The sequence below is a fragment of the Kryptolebias marmoratus genome, linkage group LG18, assembly GCF_001649575.2.
Source record: "Kryptolebias marmoratus isolate JLee-2015 linkage group LG18, ASM164957v2, whole genome shotgun sequence".
NCBI classification, from domain to species: Eukaryota; Metazoa; Chordata; class Actinopteri; order Cyprinodontiformes; family Rivulidae; genus Kryptolebias; species Kryptolebias marmoratus.
In genome coordinates, this window is record NC_051447.1 from 15,335,092 (window position 1) to 15,354,280 (window position 19,189).

The window sequence follows — 19,189 nt, forward strand, 5'->3', positions numbered from 1 at the left end:
TAGCCGGGAGGGTTGAGGCAGATGACAGCTGCAGCCCATGATCGGCTCTCAGCAGGATGCTCCCCGTTAGCTCTTTCTGTCAGTCGGGTCATTCATTGCTCGAAGCAGCTTGATAAATGACCCCCCCTCCCCCCCCTCAAGCTGTCATGCTTCCATCCCTCAGATAACCGTGAATTATCCCGTCTAACAGGCGTCCGTGCACACCGTTGGTGATTGTAGCTCCGTTAGCTTTGCTGGAGGTTGTGGCAGAATGGGTGGATGTGCAGCTAGCTTAGCTTCAGCCGAGCCTCCCGTCCCGAATGCTCATCGGGACGGGAGGCATTCGGGTTGAATGTTATTTAGATCATTAATTATCCAACAACAACCAGTTAATTTACCAACAAGTCTTTAACTGTGTTTATTCCTCTCATCATGGACAACAAGTCCTGTGAATCTGGAGACATTTGTTCTTTTTTTGCAAAAGTTACAAGGGGGGAACCAAATATTTCAGCTGTCTGAAATAATCGGTTCCCCCTCTAAAACATGGGACAAAAATAATTTACCAACAACTCCTTAACTGTGTTTAATTTCTCTGTATTATGATATTATTAGCACTTTTTTTTTTTAAAAGAATGATGTTTTTTTGTTTTTTTTAATGAGAAATATTTGCCCCTCTAAACAATTCTGTCTGTTCTGTGATGATGCTCACATCCATGTTGGATTACTTGATTTCAAAGTTCCGTGTCACCGACAGGAAACAGTCTAAATACGGTGAAATACAAGCCGTTTCCATGTCAACTAACATGTCTTCTCCTGTGTCTCCTCTCTCAGGACTTCTTGCTTCATGTCTTCACAGTCTTCAGAATTCTTATAAGACCAGAGATGTTTCCTAAAGACTGGACGGTCATGCGGCTGGTCACGAACAAGTAAGGCCACAATCCAGCCCCACATGGACAAAAAACAAACAGGAAATCAATCATTTTCATTACAATATTACTCTGCTTTTGTCCTTTTTGGGGGTATCGTTGTCTAGTGGCTTTGTAAATGTTAGGATGAATCGGTGAAGCTGACTCCCCTCCATTGTTCGCTTTCTGTTTCTGTCCTCTTCTTTCAGCGTCATCATTACAACTGTCCTCTACCTTTCGGACGCACTGAGGAAAAACTTCCTCACAGACAAGTTTGATTATAAGGTAGGAACGGGTCTGCTCGTAGCAGCGGAAACGTGTCCCACCAAGGGCTGACTTCGCTTGCCTCCAGGATGATAGCAAATTTCTGTCGAATTACGTTATGAACAAATAATATCTTACCTGTTGAAGATAGCTCTTTGAACAACCTCAGCTTGGAGATAAGGACGAGCTAAGGCCTCGTAAGACCAAAATGGATCGTTGCTGTGTTAAAACGTTTGGATTCTCAGCTATTTTTATCGCAGTTTATGCAAATATTTTTTTTAACCCTTTACAACACAGTCAGTTTTGTTTTATGCTGTTATTCCAGCAGAAATATTTGTTTCAACTAACTGTTCTAGCAAATACCGGTGGAATTATCTTGTATGGGAAACAGACTGCCACGTAAAGGTTTATAAAAGACTGTTTGCGTAAACATTTATGTAATGGATTGAGGCTGAAGTTGTTTTAAGATGGCAGAAATATCGACTAGCCTTTAGCCTGTCGATCCACTCATGATTAAACTCCATTTCTGCAGCAGCTAACATGTTTATTTACCATGACCTTTCCACTGAACTCCACTTCAAAAGATCTGAACTATCCTTATCAACTATCACTGACATAAAAAAAGAAATAAATAGTTTTAAGAATCTATAACTTTTCTTTTTTGTCATTTCCAGGTTTGGGACTCGTATTTCTATCTGTCTGTGATCTTCATCAACCAGCCTTGTCTTCAGCTGGAGTCCTTTTCTCCCTCCAAGAGGAAGAAAATACTGGAAAAGTAAGCCTTTATTTATTTATTTTTTCATGTCTACTTGTGTTAAGAACACAGAGTGGACGGTGTGATTGCATTCCCAACGTTTTTTTGTGCAGATATGGAGACATGAGGGTGATGATGGGCTGTGAAATCTTCAGCATGTGGCAGAATCTGGGTGAGCCGCTTGAATCGTCGGTGCGCGCGGTTCATCGTTTTGTTCCCGGATGTGGATAAAACCCCACGAAATGAGCGACATTTGTTTGTTTTATCCACGAAACTCAGAGCAGAGTTGTTGAGCCCCGTCAGGAAGTACGCGGAGTCTGATAACGTTTTCTTTGAACTTGAGCTGATGGCATTTAAAAAAATCCTCAGTCTTTCTTCTTCATGCCTAAAATTATTTGTCGCCATAGCAACTAGATAGGTGTCTCGGTCTGCTTCATGTGAACGCCGTTGTTCTGCTCCGAGCCGCTGATTGATTTTTGTTTTCAGGTGTATATTTTGCACAGTTTGAGGAGCCCTTTAAAGCTGTTTTTTTTATGTCTGTAACGACGACAAAAACAAGATGTAATGATCAAAATATGGGCACTTTATGAAAATCAAGCGCAGGTGATTAAGGCATTTTTCGGTTAATGAAAGCCGGGGTGGAAATGGTTTCTGATATAAACACTCTGCTCGGGGTCCAAATGATAAAACTGACCTGTGTCTCTGCTCCAGGGGAGCACAAGTTGAACTTCATCCCGGCAATGATCGGACCGTTCCTGGAGGTGACCCTGGTGCCTCAGCCCGATCTGAGGAACGTCATGATCCCCATCTTCCACGACATGATGGACTGGGAGCAGAGGCGCAGTGGGAACTTCAAGCAGGTACGAAAACGGACGTGTAACCGTGTTCTTTACGTAGAAAAACCTGAAATAAAATGTTTTTTTTTTCAAGGTTTTGAGGTGATATTGACTTCAGACACCCCAAATCTCCTCAAGCACAAAAGAAAATACATTTTTCATGTTTTTTTTGAAAGGTTATTGATGGTTCACAGCAACGTCTTTTTGAATCAGCACTAGAGCTCTTCATCTCTGAAGCGATGGGAAAAAAAAAAAATCTATCCAAGAAGTGTCCAAACTTGTCCAAGAAACTGTTTCTTGAGTAAATAATTTAGCTAAACTGATTTCAAAAAACTTCTAATTCATGAACCTGTTTCTCTGTTAAAAACTATTTTGTGTTTTGCCACCAATACGGTGTTTAGTGGATCAAAACATGTAGATATGAAGCGTATTTTTGCAAGTTTTGTGACATATATGATGTAATATAACATCCATGATGCGCTCCTGTTGCATATATTGTGTTTGAGTTGAATTGTGGGAAAGTTAGAACGTAATATAGTAGTAAGATGGAGTCTGCTGACTTGTCGTTTACGCTTGTGAATGAATGAAACCTTTAAACTGTTGGGTTTATATGGGTACGCATGTTATTGGAGACTTTACGGAGCTACAGTAACACACACAGCTGATTAAGTCTTTATAATCGTCAAAGAAAACTGCTTTGCTGTGTTTTTCATGCCGGACTTCGGCCGACACCTCTGTGAGTTTGGCTCTTGGCGTTGGACGTATTTTAAAAAACGCTCCTTCCTCGCAGGTGGAGGCCAAGCTGATTGACAAGCTGGACAGCCTGATGTCCGAGGGCAAAGGGGACGAGACGTACAGGGAGCTCTTCAACAGCATGTGAGTCGGGGAAAGAGCCAGAAAACGCAGAGATGAGGGGCTTGTTTTAAAAGGAATAAATAGAATCAAGTAGATTGGACCATAATGCACCTTTTCTTTTCAGGCAACAAACTATTTTTTTGTATAATAAGTGCAATAGGGTTTTTTTTGTTTTTTTAATTGAAAAATATTTCTTGGTAGGATAATAAGAGGTAAGTTGTGGGCATTCAGTCATTTTCATCCTCACTCACACCTCCTCCTTCTTCACTCTGTCCATCTGTTTCCTGATTTGTGTTACAGCATGCTTCGTGTTTGCACCTGCTTGTGTGTGTGTGTGTGTGTGTGATATCCTATTTCAACTCTCCTTCCCAGAAATGTTATCGTGTTCAGTGATTTAAGTCATCATTTGTACAGCAAACGTCTCCTCTGTCTCTAAGAGGCTGTTCAGATACGTCGTCTTTAGCTATAGGAATGCGTTCAAAAACATGAAATACAGATCTGAAAACGTTTATACTCAAACCACCTTCGGAGGTGGTCTGGACCCCTTTGACCCTCATACATTTGCTAGTCTGAACACAACCTGTCCTGAGCCACTCTTTAAGGACCTCCTGCAGAGCTGCAGAGTAAAAACTAAACCAGCATAGCTGCTTGTTAATTAAAGAAAAATAAACAACAAGCCTTGGTAATTTTCTGAAGACAGCTTTTTTTTTGTTTTGTTTTAGTTGCTTTGTCCAAATGTCCATTTTGTCAGGATTTTATTGATCAAAGCGGGTTAAAGGATGTTGTCTGGGTGAGTTTCATGTGGGTGGGCAACCCTGGTCCTCGAGGGCCACCATCCTGCATGTTTTACTTGTTTCTCTGCTCCAACACACCTGATTTGAATCAATGGTTGATTAACAGCTTCTGCAGAACAAGAAGAGGGAATTTAACATCTGAATCAGGTGTGTTGGAGCAGAGAAACAAGGAAAACATGCAGGATGGTGGCTCTCCAGGACCAGGATCGCCTACCCCTGCCGTAAGCTATATTACATATTGCGCTGATGGTAAATCCACAATGAAGCTCTGTAGAGCAATGATTCCCAAAGTTGGGGTCGGGACCCCAATGTGGGTCACCCAACACCAAGCAGGGGTCCTTAGATAACCTCCAGATATCAACCTACAATTTCAAACCTACTTTTTATGATATATTTGCACCATAATTGAAATACAAATCATAAATCAATTTTTACAAACAGCATAATGATGTTAGGACTGTTTGTGTTGTCATTATGCTCATATTTTTAGGTTCAGTACCTTTTTTGGATATTTAAGCAGCCGACAGATGGGGTGACACACCTTTGTCACCATTAGTTTATGGGTCTGAAGCTAAGTTTGGGAACCACTGACGGGTAAAACATCTTCGGCCTTTGTTTCGACATCGATCTCTGTGAAGTTACCAGTCGTTCTGTCTTAGCCTTTCTTTTCTTATGTCACATTTGTCAGGTAATAAGCTTATTAAGAGACAACTCCACGAAAATGTGGCTCAGATGGCTCAGATCCATCAAACTAAAATAAATTTGATACAGAAACCGTTCCGTACGAAGTCTGAACAGCCTCACAGTGTTTGATCCGAATACATCTGCTTTAATTGGCCCAATGTCTTTCATAGTGAATCATTCGTCTTCCTCATTATTTTACATGTGAGACATTATCGAGTTTAACGAGACATTACCAATAAAGTCAGATGTTTGGCTCTGTTACGTGCAGTTTAATGTAGCTTACTGGTTTCTGTGTTTTTATTTTAGCTTTGTTTTATGTGCCTCCTAGAAACTCCACTGATCCGTAACCTAGCCCTTGTGTGCGTGTGTTAATTTTAATCATGTTAATATTAATTTATTCCGCCTATGCTTCCCGCCTGGAGTAGAATTCCTCTGTTTGGTCCGTACCCTAGGTAAGACGCTCTCCTTTCTGGTCTCTGTGTCGTTTGTGTGAGCGGAAGCGGGGAACAATTGTTGCTGCCAAACCAAAAAAAAAAAAAAAGTTAGTTATTTAGGTGGCAAAACAGTTTTTCTATTTAAACTCCGGCAGGAAAGCCAACAAAGCATAGGTGACACTGGCATGACTGAGATTGATTTCCTCTTTGCTTTGGGTCGTTTTCTTTCCTCCGTCACCGTTTCCTTCCCATCCTCTGTCTCTTTCTGTCACCTGCCTCCTGTCTCTTCTGGTCCTCACGTCTCTCGTCCTTCGTCCCGCAGCCTGCTGAAGAAGATCGAGAGGGAGACGTGGCGGGAGAGCGGCATCTCCCTGATCGCCACCGTCACGCGGCTGATGGAGAGGCTGCTGGACTACAGGTCGGGGGGGGGTTCTCGCAGATGCGCACGCACGCCCGTTTTCGTCCGTCCTTTGTCGTTTCATACAGCTGTTGATGTTTCTGCCGCAGGGACTGCATGAAGCTGGGGGAAGTGGACGGCAAAAAGATTGGCTGCACTGTCAGTTTGTTGGTGAGTTCCTGGTCGTGCGTCCCCTAAAACTGTCTTCAGGTGACTGGAAAATATTGCAGAAGGCAAACACTTCAAGCAATAGTTCAAAACCTTTGTGGAAAGGTCATGAACAATCAATATCTTACCTGTTGCACATGGCTCGTTGAACAATCTCGTCGTCAAAATATAAACATGAATTCCTTATGAGACTTTACATCGACGCCAATTTCCCATTACCCAGTTATTCTGACCGCAATGTTATGATAATCGCTGGCTGTGTAACAGGGACTGCTACAGCTAGCTGCTGCTGCTACTTGTGCTTCCAAGTATCCATAGGGCTCTGTGCAATTAAACATGTAACGTGAAGCCAACTGTGATGAAAAGTTTCCAAAATAGCAAATTTCAGTACTGATTTATCAAAAGACAGTTGATCAATTAAAATTTTCTGGTTTCTTTGTTTGTTATGAGGTCGTATGTAAAGTTTTTATTCTTATTCTTATTATTATTGCACCCCTCCTTCCTTCTTTTTTTTCCTTACACAGAGCACTGATCTGGTAAACCTTTAAGATTTATGTTTGCTCTTTTTTTAAAATCTATGTTTGGAAAATCTTTAATAGCCCATCCATCCATTTTCTTCCGCTTATCCGGGGTCGGGTCACCGGGGCAGCAGCCTCAGCAGGGAGACCCAGACTTCCCTCTCCCCAGCCACTTAGGCCAGCTCCTCCGGGGGAATCCCGAGGCGTTCCCAGGCCAGCCGAGGAACATAGTCCCTCCATCGTGTCCTGGGTCTTCCCCTGGACCTCCTCCCGGCGGGACGTCACCCTATCTCTAAGGGAGATCCCAGACTTGAAAAGTAAAAATTGAAAAAAAAAAATGGCGTTTGCGTGACCCCACTATAGAGTTTAAAGTTGTTAGAAGATGAATAATCTACTTTGGGCTTGGGCTTTCTCAGACTAGCTATAAGCTTGTCAGTCCAGTCAAAAGCTTTTAAAAGCGAGATTTACTGCAGGTAATTGTTCATAATCTTTCCTCAAAACCCCATTTTGAAAGATGGAAACTCCAGTGAGCCCTTTAAAACAGAACTCAGTTTGGTCAAACCGGTGATCTGTTACAAAAGTGAAGATAATTAAAACAATCTGTTCCAAGCCCACTCTTAAAATAAACCGTGTGGTCAAATATTAACGGGATAATAAACCGTGAAGCCGGAGAACACAGTTCCTGTCAGACACCGGCCTCTTCGAGGTCATGGGAGACGCAGCGCAGGGGTGGAAAAAGGTCATTGTTTGGGAGGAGAATTCTGGGAAGTCATCAGGGGTCCTCTGCCTCCTCTGGAGTTCGGTGCTGGATCCAGTCGCGTCACCGTTTCCAGGACTTCTGGGTCCGGGTCACCGTCTCCTGCACCTAACGACAAATCCATCCGCGGAGATGTCACCGAAGACCTGAACGCCGTTTATATTTATGTTCGGACTCATTGAGATTCAGACGGGGGCAGTTTTTAAGGACTTTGACATCAAAGTCACTTTCTGTCGCTATAAATTGCAGGAGTCCCCTCAGTGCCTTTAAAAGCAGCCTGCAGGCAGATGGGTAAATTTACAGCTGCTTCATTAATGCAGGTTATTTTAAGCACAGGCAGCGACAGACTAACACTTATTAAAAATACCATCGCTCGTGTTTTGAATAAAAAAAAAAAGCAAAGCATGTGATAGAAGTCAGGGGAGCAGGGACGGAGCTAACCGAAGCAGCTGCTAAATAATTTCATGGAAAGTCACCTCGTTTGACAGAACCGCCTGTTCTCGGCGAGGTGATGGACGACGGGTGTTTGTTTGCCCCACAAGTTCAGAATCAGCTGCTACAAACTGTTAGCGGCGCAACTAATAATTTTTGGAGTGGTCCGCTAAACGCCCTGCGGCCAATGTGTGAGCTTTGCACAAAAAATAAAACATAAAAACACGGAAAAAAAACCTGACGTCGACCCAAAATATGACCAATCCATCACCCGAACGAGTCCGAGCTGCAGTTCTTTGAGGCGCCTCAAACAACAAACTGTTGGGAGTGTCCAACCCAGGATATAAAAGCAATATAGATGAAATTTAAAACAGATCGATCTGAGCAGCACGAACTATTCTTCAAAGATTTAGCATTTGGTTCAGATTCGGCTGCTATAAACTAACAAAACCCAGTCACCAGAATATAAGCTTATCTTTCGAATTGTTCATTTGATTCATTTTTGACGCCAGTTCAGTGCGGAAGGCAAATGAAGACAAAGTTTCCCGCCTCTGTGGCTCGTAAAGTTCGATTTTTATTGCGCGATGGAGCAGTTTTAGTGGGATTTAAAACGATTTTAAATAGAGTTCGAAAAGAAATGTGTGCCTTACAGGTTTTATGTAGATTCGTCACAAATCTGAATAAGGCTGCAGCCGAAACATGTTCCCTTTTTAAATTCTGTGCTCCTTTTAATTCACGCCGTAGTTGTAATCTAAGTTTGTTTCTGTCAGAACTTCTACAAAACCGAGCTGAACAAGGAAGAAATGTACATCCGCTACATCCACAAACTGTACGACCTGCACCTGAAGGCGCAGAACTACACAGGTACGCCCGGGAGCTACGTTCCTTTAAGCTGCGTGTTTTCTGCGATGACGACGACGATGATGATGATGACATCCCTGCCGTTTGTCTCTCTGTGTCCCAGAGGCGTCGTACACCCTGCTGCTGTATGACGAGTTACTGGAGTGGTCCGACCGGCCGCTCCGAGAGTTCCTCAACTACCCCATGCAGAGCGAGTGGCAAAGGAAGGAGTACCTGCATCTCACCATCATCCAGAACTTTGACAGAGGGAAGGTGAGCCGGGGGGGGGCAGAGTTCTACCTTTTTACTCAGCTGCTTCAAAGCTGTTGAATCAAATGTTGAAATATTTATTCAGCGTAAAGGTTTCTGGAGAAACGCTGAAGGCTGCCGAAAATTCCAACATACATAATACATACCAGTACTTACTGTGTGTATTTCTGATATTTACCAGGTTTGTACCTGCTACTTACTACAGGGTACATACCTAGCTGTACCTGTACCTAGCTGCTTTGTACCTGGTATCTACAGGGCACATAACTCGTACCTACAAAGTACTTAGCACATATGTACCTGGCACATATGATGTATGTACCTGGTACCTTTTGGGTACATACCTGGTACCTACAATTTACCTAGCAGGTACGTACCTGGGACGTATGATGTACCTGCGGGGTACCTAGTTGGTATGTACCTGGTATCTACTTGGTACTTAACTGGTACCTACAAAGTACCGTGTATATATGAGGTATGTGCCTGGTACCTACAAAGTACCTGGTATTTATGAAGTATGTGCCTGGTATTACAAAGTACCTGGTAAATATGAAGTATGGGCCTAGTACCTACAGGTACCTACGAGGTACGTACCTTGCACGTACCCAGGAAATACAGGGTAAGAGGTCAGCTCATAATAAAACCTATAAGTACAAGATAAATACCACATAATAGCTGGTAAGTACTTTGAATGTGCCAGGTTTGTACCTGGTAGGTACTAAGGTATGTACTAGGTGCATACCCAGTTTGTACCATGTATATACCAGGTACTTTCCCTGTAGGTAACAGGTACTTTTCTGGTATTGGGTATTGCTTCTCAGCGTTCTCCTGTAAAGCCCAGCAGGTATTTCAGACATCCTTTTTTTAAAATCATCGAAACTGACAAAATGCTCATTTGAGTTGCTATGGTAACCACACACCTGCGCCTCTCACTCCCGGGTATCCTTTTTCAGACGGGCAGGCAGAAAAACAACATTTTTACGTGACTCTGGAGTTTGATGCAGAAGATCCGATGATTAAAAAAAACCTCTGACGGCCATGTTTGAGGAGAAAGTTTCTGCCCTCGGATACAGTAAAAGTGTGAGACAGAGAGCCGTGACTCTTAGGGAAGTAAGGGACGTTCTGCATAAAAGAAGACAAAAACGTCTGCGTTTTGATGTATTCGGGAATGAAAAGAGTTCGCAAAGGTCTTGGAGAAGTCAAACAGTTTGTGGTGAAATCCCCAAGAATCGCAAAATCTGTAAACGATCTAATATCATGTATATTTTATCCGTTTTTCCGAAAGTATAAAATCAAAAGTCGTGACAGAAACACGAGACTAACAGAGCTGTAGCAGTCAGGCTTCTTCTAATAATTAAGTTTAATATTTTCCAACCCAAGCAGAAGCGTGTCAGCTGCGCGCGTTCAAATTTAAAGTAAATGGAGTTCATTTTTCACACGTTGCGTGAATCATTAACGCCTCCCTGACTGAATCGGTCTAATTGCTGGTGGCTGGTTTGGTGTTATTTGACACCGTTCGTCTCTGACTGATGAAGCGGCGGCGGCGCTGACTCTGCCTCCCGGTCAGGAGCGAGATCACAGCTCAGGCTGTCGATTCGCCTCAGACGCATTCCCAGAGCTCGGCTTCTGTCTCTCTCCTCCGTGTGGACACCCTCCCCGCCGTTTGCAGTTCTTTTCTTCTGTTTATCTTACTTCAGGGGATTTAGCATCCAAATAAAACTGCAGTCAGCCTAAAGGGGGAGAGGAGGAGAGGGAGGAAACAAAACCAAACAGCATCTGAAGTGTCCCAGATGAATTCCACAGCACTGCAGAATAATTAAACGCGCTCACTCGTTACCCAGAGTCCACTCTGTCCCCCCACGTTTACGAGCCGGCCCATCTGCCGCTGCTTTCAGGGGAAAAAAGGGGAAGCGTTTGTGTGTCATTTGGCGGAGGTGGTCGACTCAGCAGCGCCATCGAGTGGTTCAGGAGGTTTTCTGCTGTCTTTGGCTGAGGCGTTCCGTGTGTCCCTTGTTTGTGTGTTTGTCGCCAGTGTTGGGAGAACGGCATCATTCTGTGCAGGGAGCTCGCGGACCAGTACGAGTCCTACTACGACTACAGGAACCTGAGCAAAATGAGGGTAAGCTGGCAGAAAGCTCGACACAAAACGTCATTTTATGTCGCGGAAAATAGCTGAGTTTGGCCTGTGTCTGTGTGTGTTTGTTAGCAAAATATCTCATGAACCAGTGGGCAAATTTTAATGAAACTTTCAGAAAGTCATTATTAGATGTGCATCTACAACTAATTACCTTTTGGAGTCAGTCCGATTCAAGATGGCCGCCTCAGCTAATTGATCACAACCAACATGAAACTGTCTGTAATTATAATTTTACAGATATTGAGCTAAAATTCAGTGGGGTGGTAGCTGAGAGTCATCCCCAAGCTTTGCACTTAGTGATAACAGATTGTTAAAGTTTTTTGCTTGAAACTTTGCTATTCCCTGATGGAATCAAAATATCTCGTGAACCGCTGGAAGGATATTAATGAAATTTTCAGGAAATAATCATTGAATGCACCTCCACAACTGAATAACTCCTGGAGCCAATCCAATTCAAGATAACTGTCACAGCCAAGCGACTTAAGAAAACACAAAAATGAGTTGACTTCAGTCAGTTTTTCAAATATTGCACTAAAATTTGTTGTATCAGTAGCTGAGAGTAAACCCCAACTCCTGCTCTGATTGCAAACAAATTGTTTAGGATCTCTGCTTAAAATGCTGCCAATAACTTATGGAGTGAACTGCGGCTGTCTGTTAGCAAAATATCTCATGAAGCACCCTACAGATTTTAATGAAACTCGCTGAAAGTAACCGTTGGCTGTACATCTACAACTGATTAAATTTCAGAGTCGATGCAATTTAAAATGGCTGCCACAGCTAATGAACCCTAGCAAACACAAAAATGGCTATAACTCAGTCAAATTTTACAGATATTGGGCTAAACTTTGTTGTGGTAGTACCTGAGCCTAATCCACAATTCATACTCTGACTGCTAACAGATCACATGTGAGAATATTTTCTAGGTTTGACCAAATTGGCTACAACTCCATCATTTCTCAGCATACGATAACTTTAGTTTAGGTGATGCGTTCTTTCAAGGAATGCTTTGTGTTTAATTTCAACTGTTTGTTTTTTTGACTTGATTCTCCTGCCCAGATGATGGAAGCATCTCTGTACGACAAGATCATGGACCAGCAAAGACTAGAACCCGAGTTCTTCAGAGTTGGGTTCTATGGAAAGAAGTTCCCTTTCTTCCTACGGGTAGTCTCCATATTCCCTCAATCAGGAATTGTCACTTAAATAGCGATCCCTTGTTTTTTTTTTCCTTTCTGTTTCCAAAATCCTAAAATAGAGCGTGCAGAAAGAACTGACTTTTCTTACATAAGACTCCTTGGGTGTTAAGGTGACATTCAGCAGCTCTCATCCCGAGCCGTTTAATGATGTAACAGCTCAGCCGGGAGCTGCAGTTACCGCCCGCAGCCACTAGATGGCAAGCTAACCCCGTGCTCCTGTCCCTGCTGTGCCGCAGAATAAGGAGTTTGTGTGCCGCGGCCATGACTACGAGAGGCTGGAGGCCTTCCAGCAGCGGATGCTCAACGAGTTCCCCCACGCCATCGCCATGCAGCACGTCAACCAGCCAGACCAGACCATATACCAGGCAGACGCGCAGTGTATCCTTGGCTGTGTCTGTTAGCGAAATATCTCACAAACTGCTGCATCGATTTTAACAAAATGCCCGGAAAATATTCACTGAGTATGCATCTTCAGCTGATTACCTTTTGGAGTCAACCCAATTCAAGATGGCTGCCACAGCCAACTAACCTCAAAAAAACAAAAAAATGGTCATTACTCGGTCACTTTGACAGACAGTGAGCTGAAATGTGTTGTGGTAGTAGCTGAGACTGATCTTCAGCATATATTCTGAGCACTAACAGATTGCACAAGCTTAAAATGTTGCTATTAGCTGTTTGGAGTTGACTTTGTCTGTTAGCAAAATACCTCGTGAACCTCTGGATGGATTTTAATGAAACTTTCAGGAAACAATCACTGAGTGTGCATCTATGAGTGATTATCTTTTGGAGTTAATCCAATTCAAGATGGCCGCCACAGCTAATTGTCTTTATCAAACACAGAAATGGCTGTAACTCATTGAATTTTACAGATTTTGAGCTCAAACTTGATGTGGTAGTAGCTGAGAGTCCTTCACAACACAGTATGATATCGTTGTTTTCAACAATTGAACATAACTGCTAAAACTCTGTCGTTTCTCAATGTAAGACTGAGTCTAAAACTCTGACATGAAAGGCGGCGGTCGATATGCATTCCTTCGAGGATCTCTTTGCTCATCCGAAATAAAAGCCCATTTGTGCAGGATACGAAAATGCTGCACAAACCGCAATCAGGGTTTTAAAAATAATTTCAAACGAGCCAGTTTCTCGGTGAGGACAGTTACTTTCCCACATCTGGGACGGCTGTTTTTATCGAGAGCTACAGCTAATATCCTCCCAAACAAAAATCTACTAATTCATCATAGAAAATAAGGCTTTAAGTAGGGTGATTATACATTCATTTGTGGGATGTATGTCGACATGTATGGACTGTGTGGCTGCGAAAACGACTTGTGTTTTTCCGTGCTCTGAATCCAAGGCCCTCGCCGTTCATAAATCAAACCTCCGGCTCGCATTAAGAAACACCCCCCCCCCCGTGCATTGTTCAGATTCATTCATACGAAATGTGGGCCTTGTTAATTATTCACACAAATGTACGGGGCAACTGTTGGCCTAGATAGAGGAGCGGCAAACACGGCAGCGAGACGAGCAGGGCTTTCTTCTCTTAGCCTGGCCCGACCACGAAACATCAGGTTCTGATGTCACTCCGGTTACCTAAGCTCGTCTTTAGGTGACGAGGGTGTTCGCATGGAAACCACATTCAACGGGTTTGTGACGCTTTCTCCGCTTTAAATACACCGATCCGACAAAAAATATTTCATTCATAAAGAACAGCTTGTTGTATTAATGGAAAATGAAGAATAAAAGAATAAAGGGTAAGGATATGAATGGAAAAATACAAATATTCCATATGTTTCAGAAAACCCATTATTTATAATACAACCCCAATTCCTAATAAAAGTTTGGATGTTGAGTAAAATGTGAATAAAAACAGATCGCAAGGATTTGTAAATCTCATAAACCCATATTTTATTCGCAATAGGACATAGTAAACAGATCAAATGTTTAAACAAAATAAGGTAATTTTGAATTTGATGGCAGCAGCCCAGCTCAAAACGTGGGACAGAGGCAACAAAAGGCTGGAAGGTAAGTGGTACAAATAAAAAGCAATTGGAGGAGCTTTTATCAGCGAAGTAGATTAATTGGTAACGGGTCAGTAAGAGGATGGATTTTAAGGAGGCTGAATCTATCAGAAGTCAAGATGGGCAGAAATCTCTGAGGTCAAGGTCGAACGTCAATATTAAAACCAGGTTCTGGTTCTGTTCTGCTCAGGAACACTTCCACAGATCGTCGTCTGTAAACACAGCTCACCGTGCCGTCCACAGATGCTGCTTAAAGCTCTATCAGGCAGAGAAGCAGCCAGATGTGAACACCATCCAGAAACGCTGCCGTCTTCTCTGGACCAAAGAGGAGAACTGTTCTGAGGTCAGACGGGTCCAAACTATCCAGCCTGTTATCAAAGCCTGCCTCTCTGATGGTATGGGGGTGCATTAGCTTCCTCATCTGGAAAGGCTCCATCAAAGCAGAAACCGATCTTCAGGTCTTAGAACAACATGTCCTCCCTTACGGATGACGTGTTTTTCAGGGAAGGTCTTGCAGATTTCAGCAGGACGATGTTAAACCACAAACAGCCTCCGTTCTAACAGCACGACTTCATAGAAGAAGAGTCCAGGAGCTGAACTGACCTGCCTGCAGTCCAGACCTCTCACCAGCTGAAAACATCTGACAAATCATGAAACCAAGAATCCATCAGAGACCCAGGACTGGAGAGCAGCTAGAACCCTCTACAGACCAGAACGGGACAAAATTTCCCTCTAAAACCTCCAGCGGCTGCTCTCCTCAGATCCAGATGTTTACAGACTGATGTTAAAAGACGAGGAGAGGCTTCACGGAGGGAAACATGACTCTGTCTCGTGTTTTTTGGGATGTGTTGAGCCATAAAATTTTAAAGTACCTGATCTTTTTTTTAAAATTTACACAATTTCATACTTTAAACCCTTAATATGTTTATTATATTCCATGAAATCATAATAAATCTTTTATTATTTCCTTTAAACAACATTCCAACATTCCAAAACCACACCAATCGATGGGCTATCCGTCAGGGCGCTCAGCCATTCGTGCATCCTTGTCACAAACGCTCGAGCGTTTGAATTCGTCTGCCTCAGCCGCCCTCCGCTGTACGAAGCCGCTCATCGCAAAGGCGAGGCTTTACCCAATCGGCGCCCGACGAGAGTTGCGTCGCTCCCTCTTGGCGCTTTCTTTTCCTTCACCCGCGGCGCTCTCAGACCTGCAGATCTACGCCGTCACGCCCATCCCGGAGAGCCAGGACGTGCTGCAGCGGGACGGCGTGCCCGACAACATCAAGAGCTTCTACAAGTTCAACCACATCTGGAGGTTCCGATACGACCGGCCTTTTCACAAGGGCACCAAAGACAAGGAGAATGAATTTAAGGTACGGGGGGGGAATAAAAAGAGAACTGAGCTCCACCCTCCCTCGGTTGTATCAGGACCTAATAAAAATCTGCTCTTTAAACAGCTGTGTGGGACATAATTGCGCCCCGTGATTCATTAGTTTGTAGAACCACCTTTAGCATCTATAACTTGGGGTTGAAGTAGTTGTTTTCTTTAGGGCTTTATCAGTCATGTGCATGGTTGTAGAGAATTTTGGCCCACTCTTCTTTACAACGTTGCCTCAGTTCTTTCAGGTTTGCAGACATTTGTTTTTTGCACAGCTCCACAGCATATCAGTCAGGTTTAGGTCTGGACTTTAACTGGACCATTGCAACACCTTGTTTTCCTTTTTTTTTTGTTCTTTTTGAGCCATTCTGTTGTAGATTAGCTGCTGTTTGGGATCATTGTCCTGTTTTATGACTCATCAGACTCCAAAACACTGAGGAGTCGATGGTCGACTCAATGAGCACCCAGGTCCTGTGGCTGCAGAACAAGCCCAGACCATCATTCTGCCACCACTGTGCTTGACAGTTAGTATGAGGTGTTTGTGCTGATAGGTTATCTTTGGGTTTTGCCAAACATGGCCCTGTCGTAAGGACAATGTTCCAGAAGTCTTATGGTTCTTTCTGATGCAAACCTAATTTGGGCAGCCATTTTCATTTTTAGATAGATGTGCCTTTTTCAAACAAGCCATACTTGTTCAGCCTTTTTCTAACTGTCCTGTCATGAACTTTAACATTTAACATGCTAACTGAGGCCTGTGGAGCTCTTAGCCCTCCTAAATCCTGTGGAAACAGCAGGAGTGGACCAAGTTCAGCTTAGTTTCTCTATAACATTATTGACACGGAGGAATCTGTTGTGTTTTTGTGCACTTGGGGTTAGATTTAAATAAGTTTAGAACCTTGTAAAGATCAGATCATGTTAATTAAGTCCTAATATGCAAAACTTTTAGAACTGGAAGATGTGCTTTCTTTTTCCCATGACTGTTCATATCTACAATAAGGATATGAATACTGACACGTACACTTGAAGCATTTTAAATTATTTAGACATATTTTAAAGTTCAGAAATAGGATGTTAGAAAAACACTTGGTGGCCTTTGACTGTACGGGAAGCAGCTCCAGAATATTTCTCCCTATTAAACAAGTAAATAAAACATTTTGTGAATATTTAAAAAGTTAAAATTATGCATTAATCGTATTAGCATTTTTTCTCTCCTCAGAACTATTTGTCTTGTTCGTCTGTTATGAGCTGTGTAGGTAGCGATCGTTTGCACCAGGTATTAGTCTGCAGATACCGCATGTTTTATTCATTAGGAATGCAGTCTCGGTAATTATGCACAAAAACTCAGGCGCTAGTCAGAGCCGTGTACTGCAAATGAAGTATTTACCGAGTGATGCCAAGCCACAGCTGTCAGACACGTACACACCTGGCTCACAGAGCTAAATATTATAGTGTTGTGCTGATTCAGCATCCAGACTATAGTAATCAGGTTTCTTTAGAATTTATTTCCTTTTGTACCTATTTGGACCAGTAAGTTCTGCAAAATTTGTGCTATTTTAACAATTCAAACGTCAGTGTCTACGCTAGTGTCTTGCTGTTGTTAATTAGTATTCTCTTACTATTAGCTTTTGGCTAGTGTTTTGCTGCTTTTACCTAGCGTTTTTGACTTTAACCTAATTTTTAGTTAAGGTTTTTACTTTTACCATTTAGCTAGTGTTTGCTAGCATTTAGCTACAGTTAGTTACAGTCAGCTAACGTTTTGCTGTTTTTAGCTAGGCTTTGCTACGCTTAGTTCTTCCTTATCAATTTTGCAACTTTTACAGTGTCGCTAGCATTTTACTGCTTTAAGCTAGCAAATTGGTGCTTTTAGCTTTTAAGTAAATTTTTGTTATTTTTACATTTTAGCTAATCCAGGGTGGTCAGACTCCGTTCCTCAGGGGGGCGCTCTCCTGCATGTTTTAGACGTGTTCTTGCTTTAAAACACCTGTTTTAAATGGACAACTTGTTGCTGTGCTCCTGGAGAACTTGATGATTTGGTGAGGAGGTGATTAAACCGTTTGAATCAGGTGTGTTGGAGCAGAAAAACCTAAAACTCCCGGGACAGCGCCCCTAGAGGCCTGGAGTTTGACAACACCGTGCTAGTCTTTTGCAACTTTTAGCTTACATTTGGCACATAAACTACTTTTAGCTAGCATATTGCTACATTTTTGCTCAAGTTTTTCTTTGCATTTTCATACTTTTGTCTTGTTTTACTATTCTTAGCTCACATTTTTTTCCCCTTTTAGCTTTTAGCTAGTGTTCTTCTTTTAGCTTTAACAACTCAGTTTCAGCATTTTTTTTTCCCAAAGTCATTCAGCATTCTAGCTGCATTTTTGCAGGAAATGCAGTTTCTGTAGTTCTTATAAATATTTAATTTCATGACACGCCGTTTTCTCATTGCTCTTCCATCAAGGTTATTTAGCTAAATTTAAACATGATATTGGATTTCCATGGGACCTGAAAATCACATCAGTCATCTGAAAGTTTTTAAAGAAAAGCCTTCCCCAAAACTCAACAAACTTCTTATCTATCTTTTTTTTATTCCATAAAGGTCAGGACTTGTACTTATTTCGGATTTTGCTTTCAACTTCCTGCTTTTAATACATGCTTCTCCCCCCCCCCCAAGTTGTGTTCAGGTGGGTTTCGTGGCCTTTAAAAGCAGAAAATCAATAAAAGGGAGCAGGGTTGTGAAGCAAGTCGGAAGACCCTCCTTCAGCTCGAGGATGCTGGATCGATACCGCACATCAGCTCTCAGCTGCTCTTTTCGAGGGTCCTAAAGCAAGAATCCGGGCTCGAAACTTGGCTTAAACTAAATCAAGCCGTCCTCTATCTGCATATTGATCGCTGTTTGCAGGGATCCTAGCAGGAAACATCCGTATTATAAGCTAAAAGGCTTTAAATTTTGCCTAATTTAATACAAAACAAAGGGAAAAGGAGTTTGGATGACTTTCCCGTAAACAGCAAACTTGCGCACATAAAAAAATCACCCGAACAGCTTTCCATCCCTCATGTTTCCTGACATGTTTACAACATAGTCTAAATTAAATTAAAGACGCTCCACTATGGAGTGAATCTGTTATGTTAATAGCCTCCAGTAAATAGTGGAGTTTCCGTAGTTTACGTCCTGTCAGAGTGACCTTGTGAGGTGTTGGCACGCTGACAAGCATTCTGGCTGACTGCGGAAAGGGCCGGAACATGAATGATGATATAAGAGATACGACACGACACCTGACCTACACCCAAAAGTGGCTGTTTGGCAGTATCTGTGCTCATGCCATATTTTCATTCCTCCAGCTGCATGTCAGTAATTAAATTATTTGCAGTCTGCCAGAACCAGGGCGCAGAAGTTGTGGAGTTTTTTTTTTTTATTTTTTATTATTAAATGGAATTTAAAGAAAGGGTCTGATTGTGATGGAAGTCTTGTGTGTTCCTGCAGAGCCTGTGGTTGGAGAGGACGACCCTGACTCTGGTGCAGAGTCTCCCAGGCATCTCCCGCTGGTTTGAAGTGGAGAAAAAAGAGCTGGTAAGTGTGAGCCTTTT

At 42.6% G+C, this 19,189-nt stretch overlaps 1 protein-coding gene across 1 annotated transcript in view; it reads left to right on the forward strand.

Moving 5' to 3' along the window:
• Positions 1-19,189, forward strand: part of dock4b (dedicator of cytokinesis 4b) — a gene marked incomplete in the record, with an annotated part of 144,040 nt that overhangs the window by 95,247 nt on the left and 29,604 nt on the right. Inside the window, 16 exon segments of the mRNA XM_025007753.2 lie at positions 811-905; positions 1,094-1,169; positions 1,823-1,923; positions 2,016-2,074; positions 2,614-2,762; positions 3,529-3,614; positions 5,497-5,523; positions 5,828-5,923; positions 6,013-6,073; positions 8,548-8,641; positions 8,742-8,890; positions 10,920-11,006; positions 12,081-12,185; positions 12,454-12,595; positions 15,442-15,608; positions 19,086-19,172. Coding sequence (XP_024863521.1) covers positions 811-905; positions 1,094-1,169; positions 1,823-1,923; positions 2,016-2,074; positions 2,614-2,762; positions 3,529-3,614; positions 5,497-5,523; positions 5,828-5,923; positions 6,013-6,073; positions 8,548-8,641; positions 8,742-8,890; positions 10,920-11,006; positions 12,081-12,185; positions 12,454-12,595; positions 15,442-15,608; positions 19,086-19,172 — 1,581 coding nt within the window.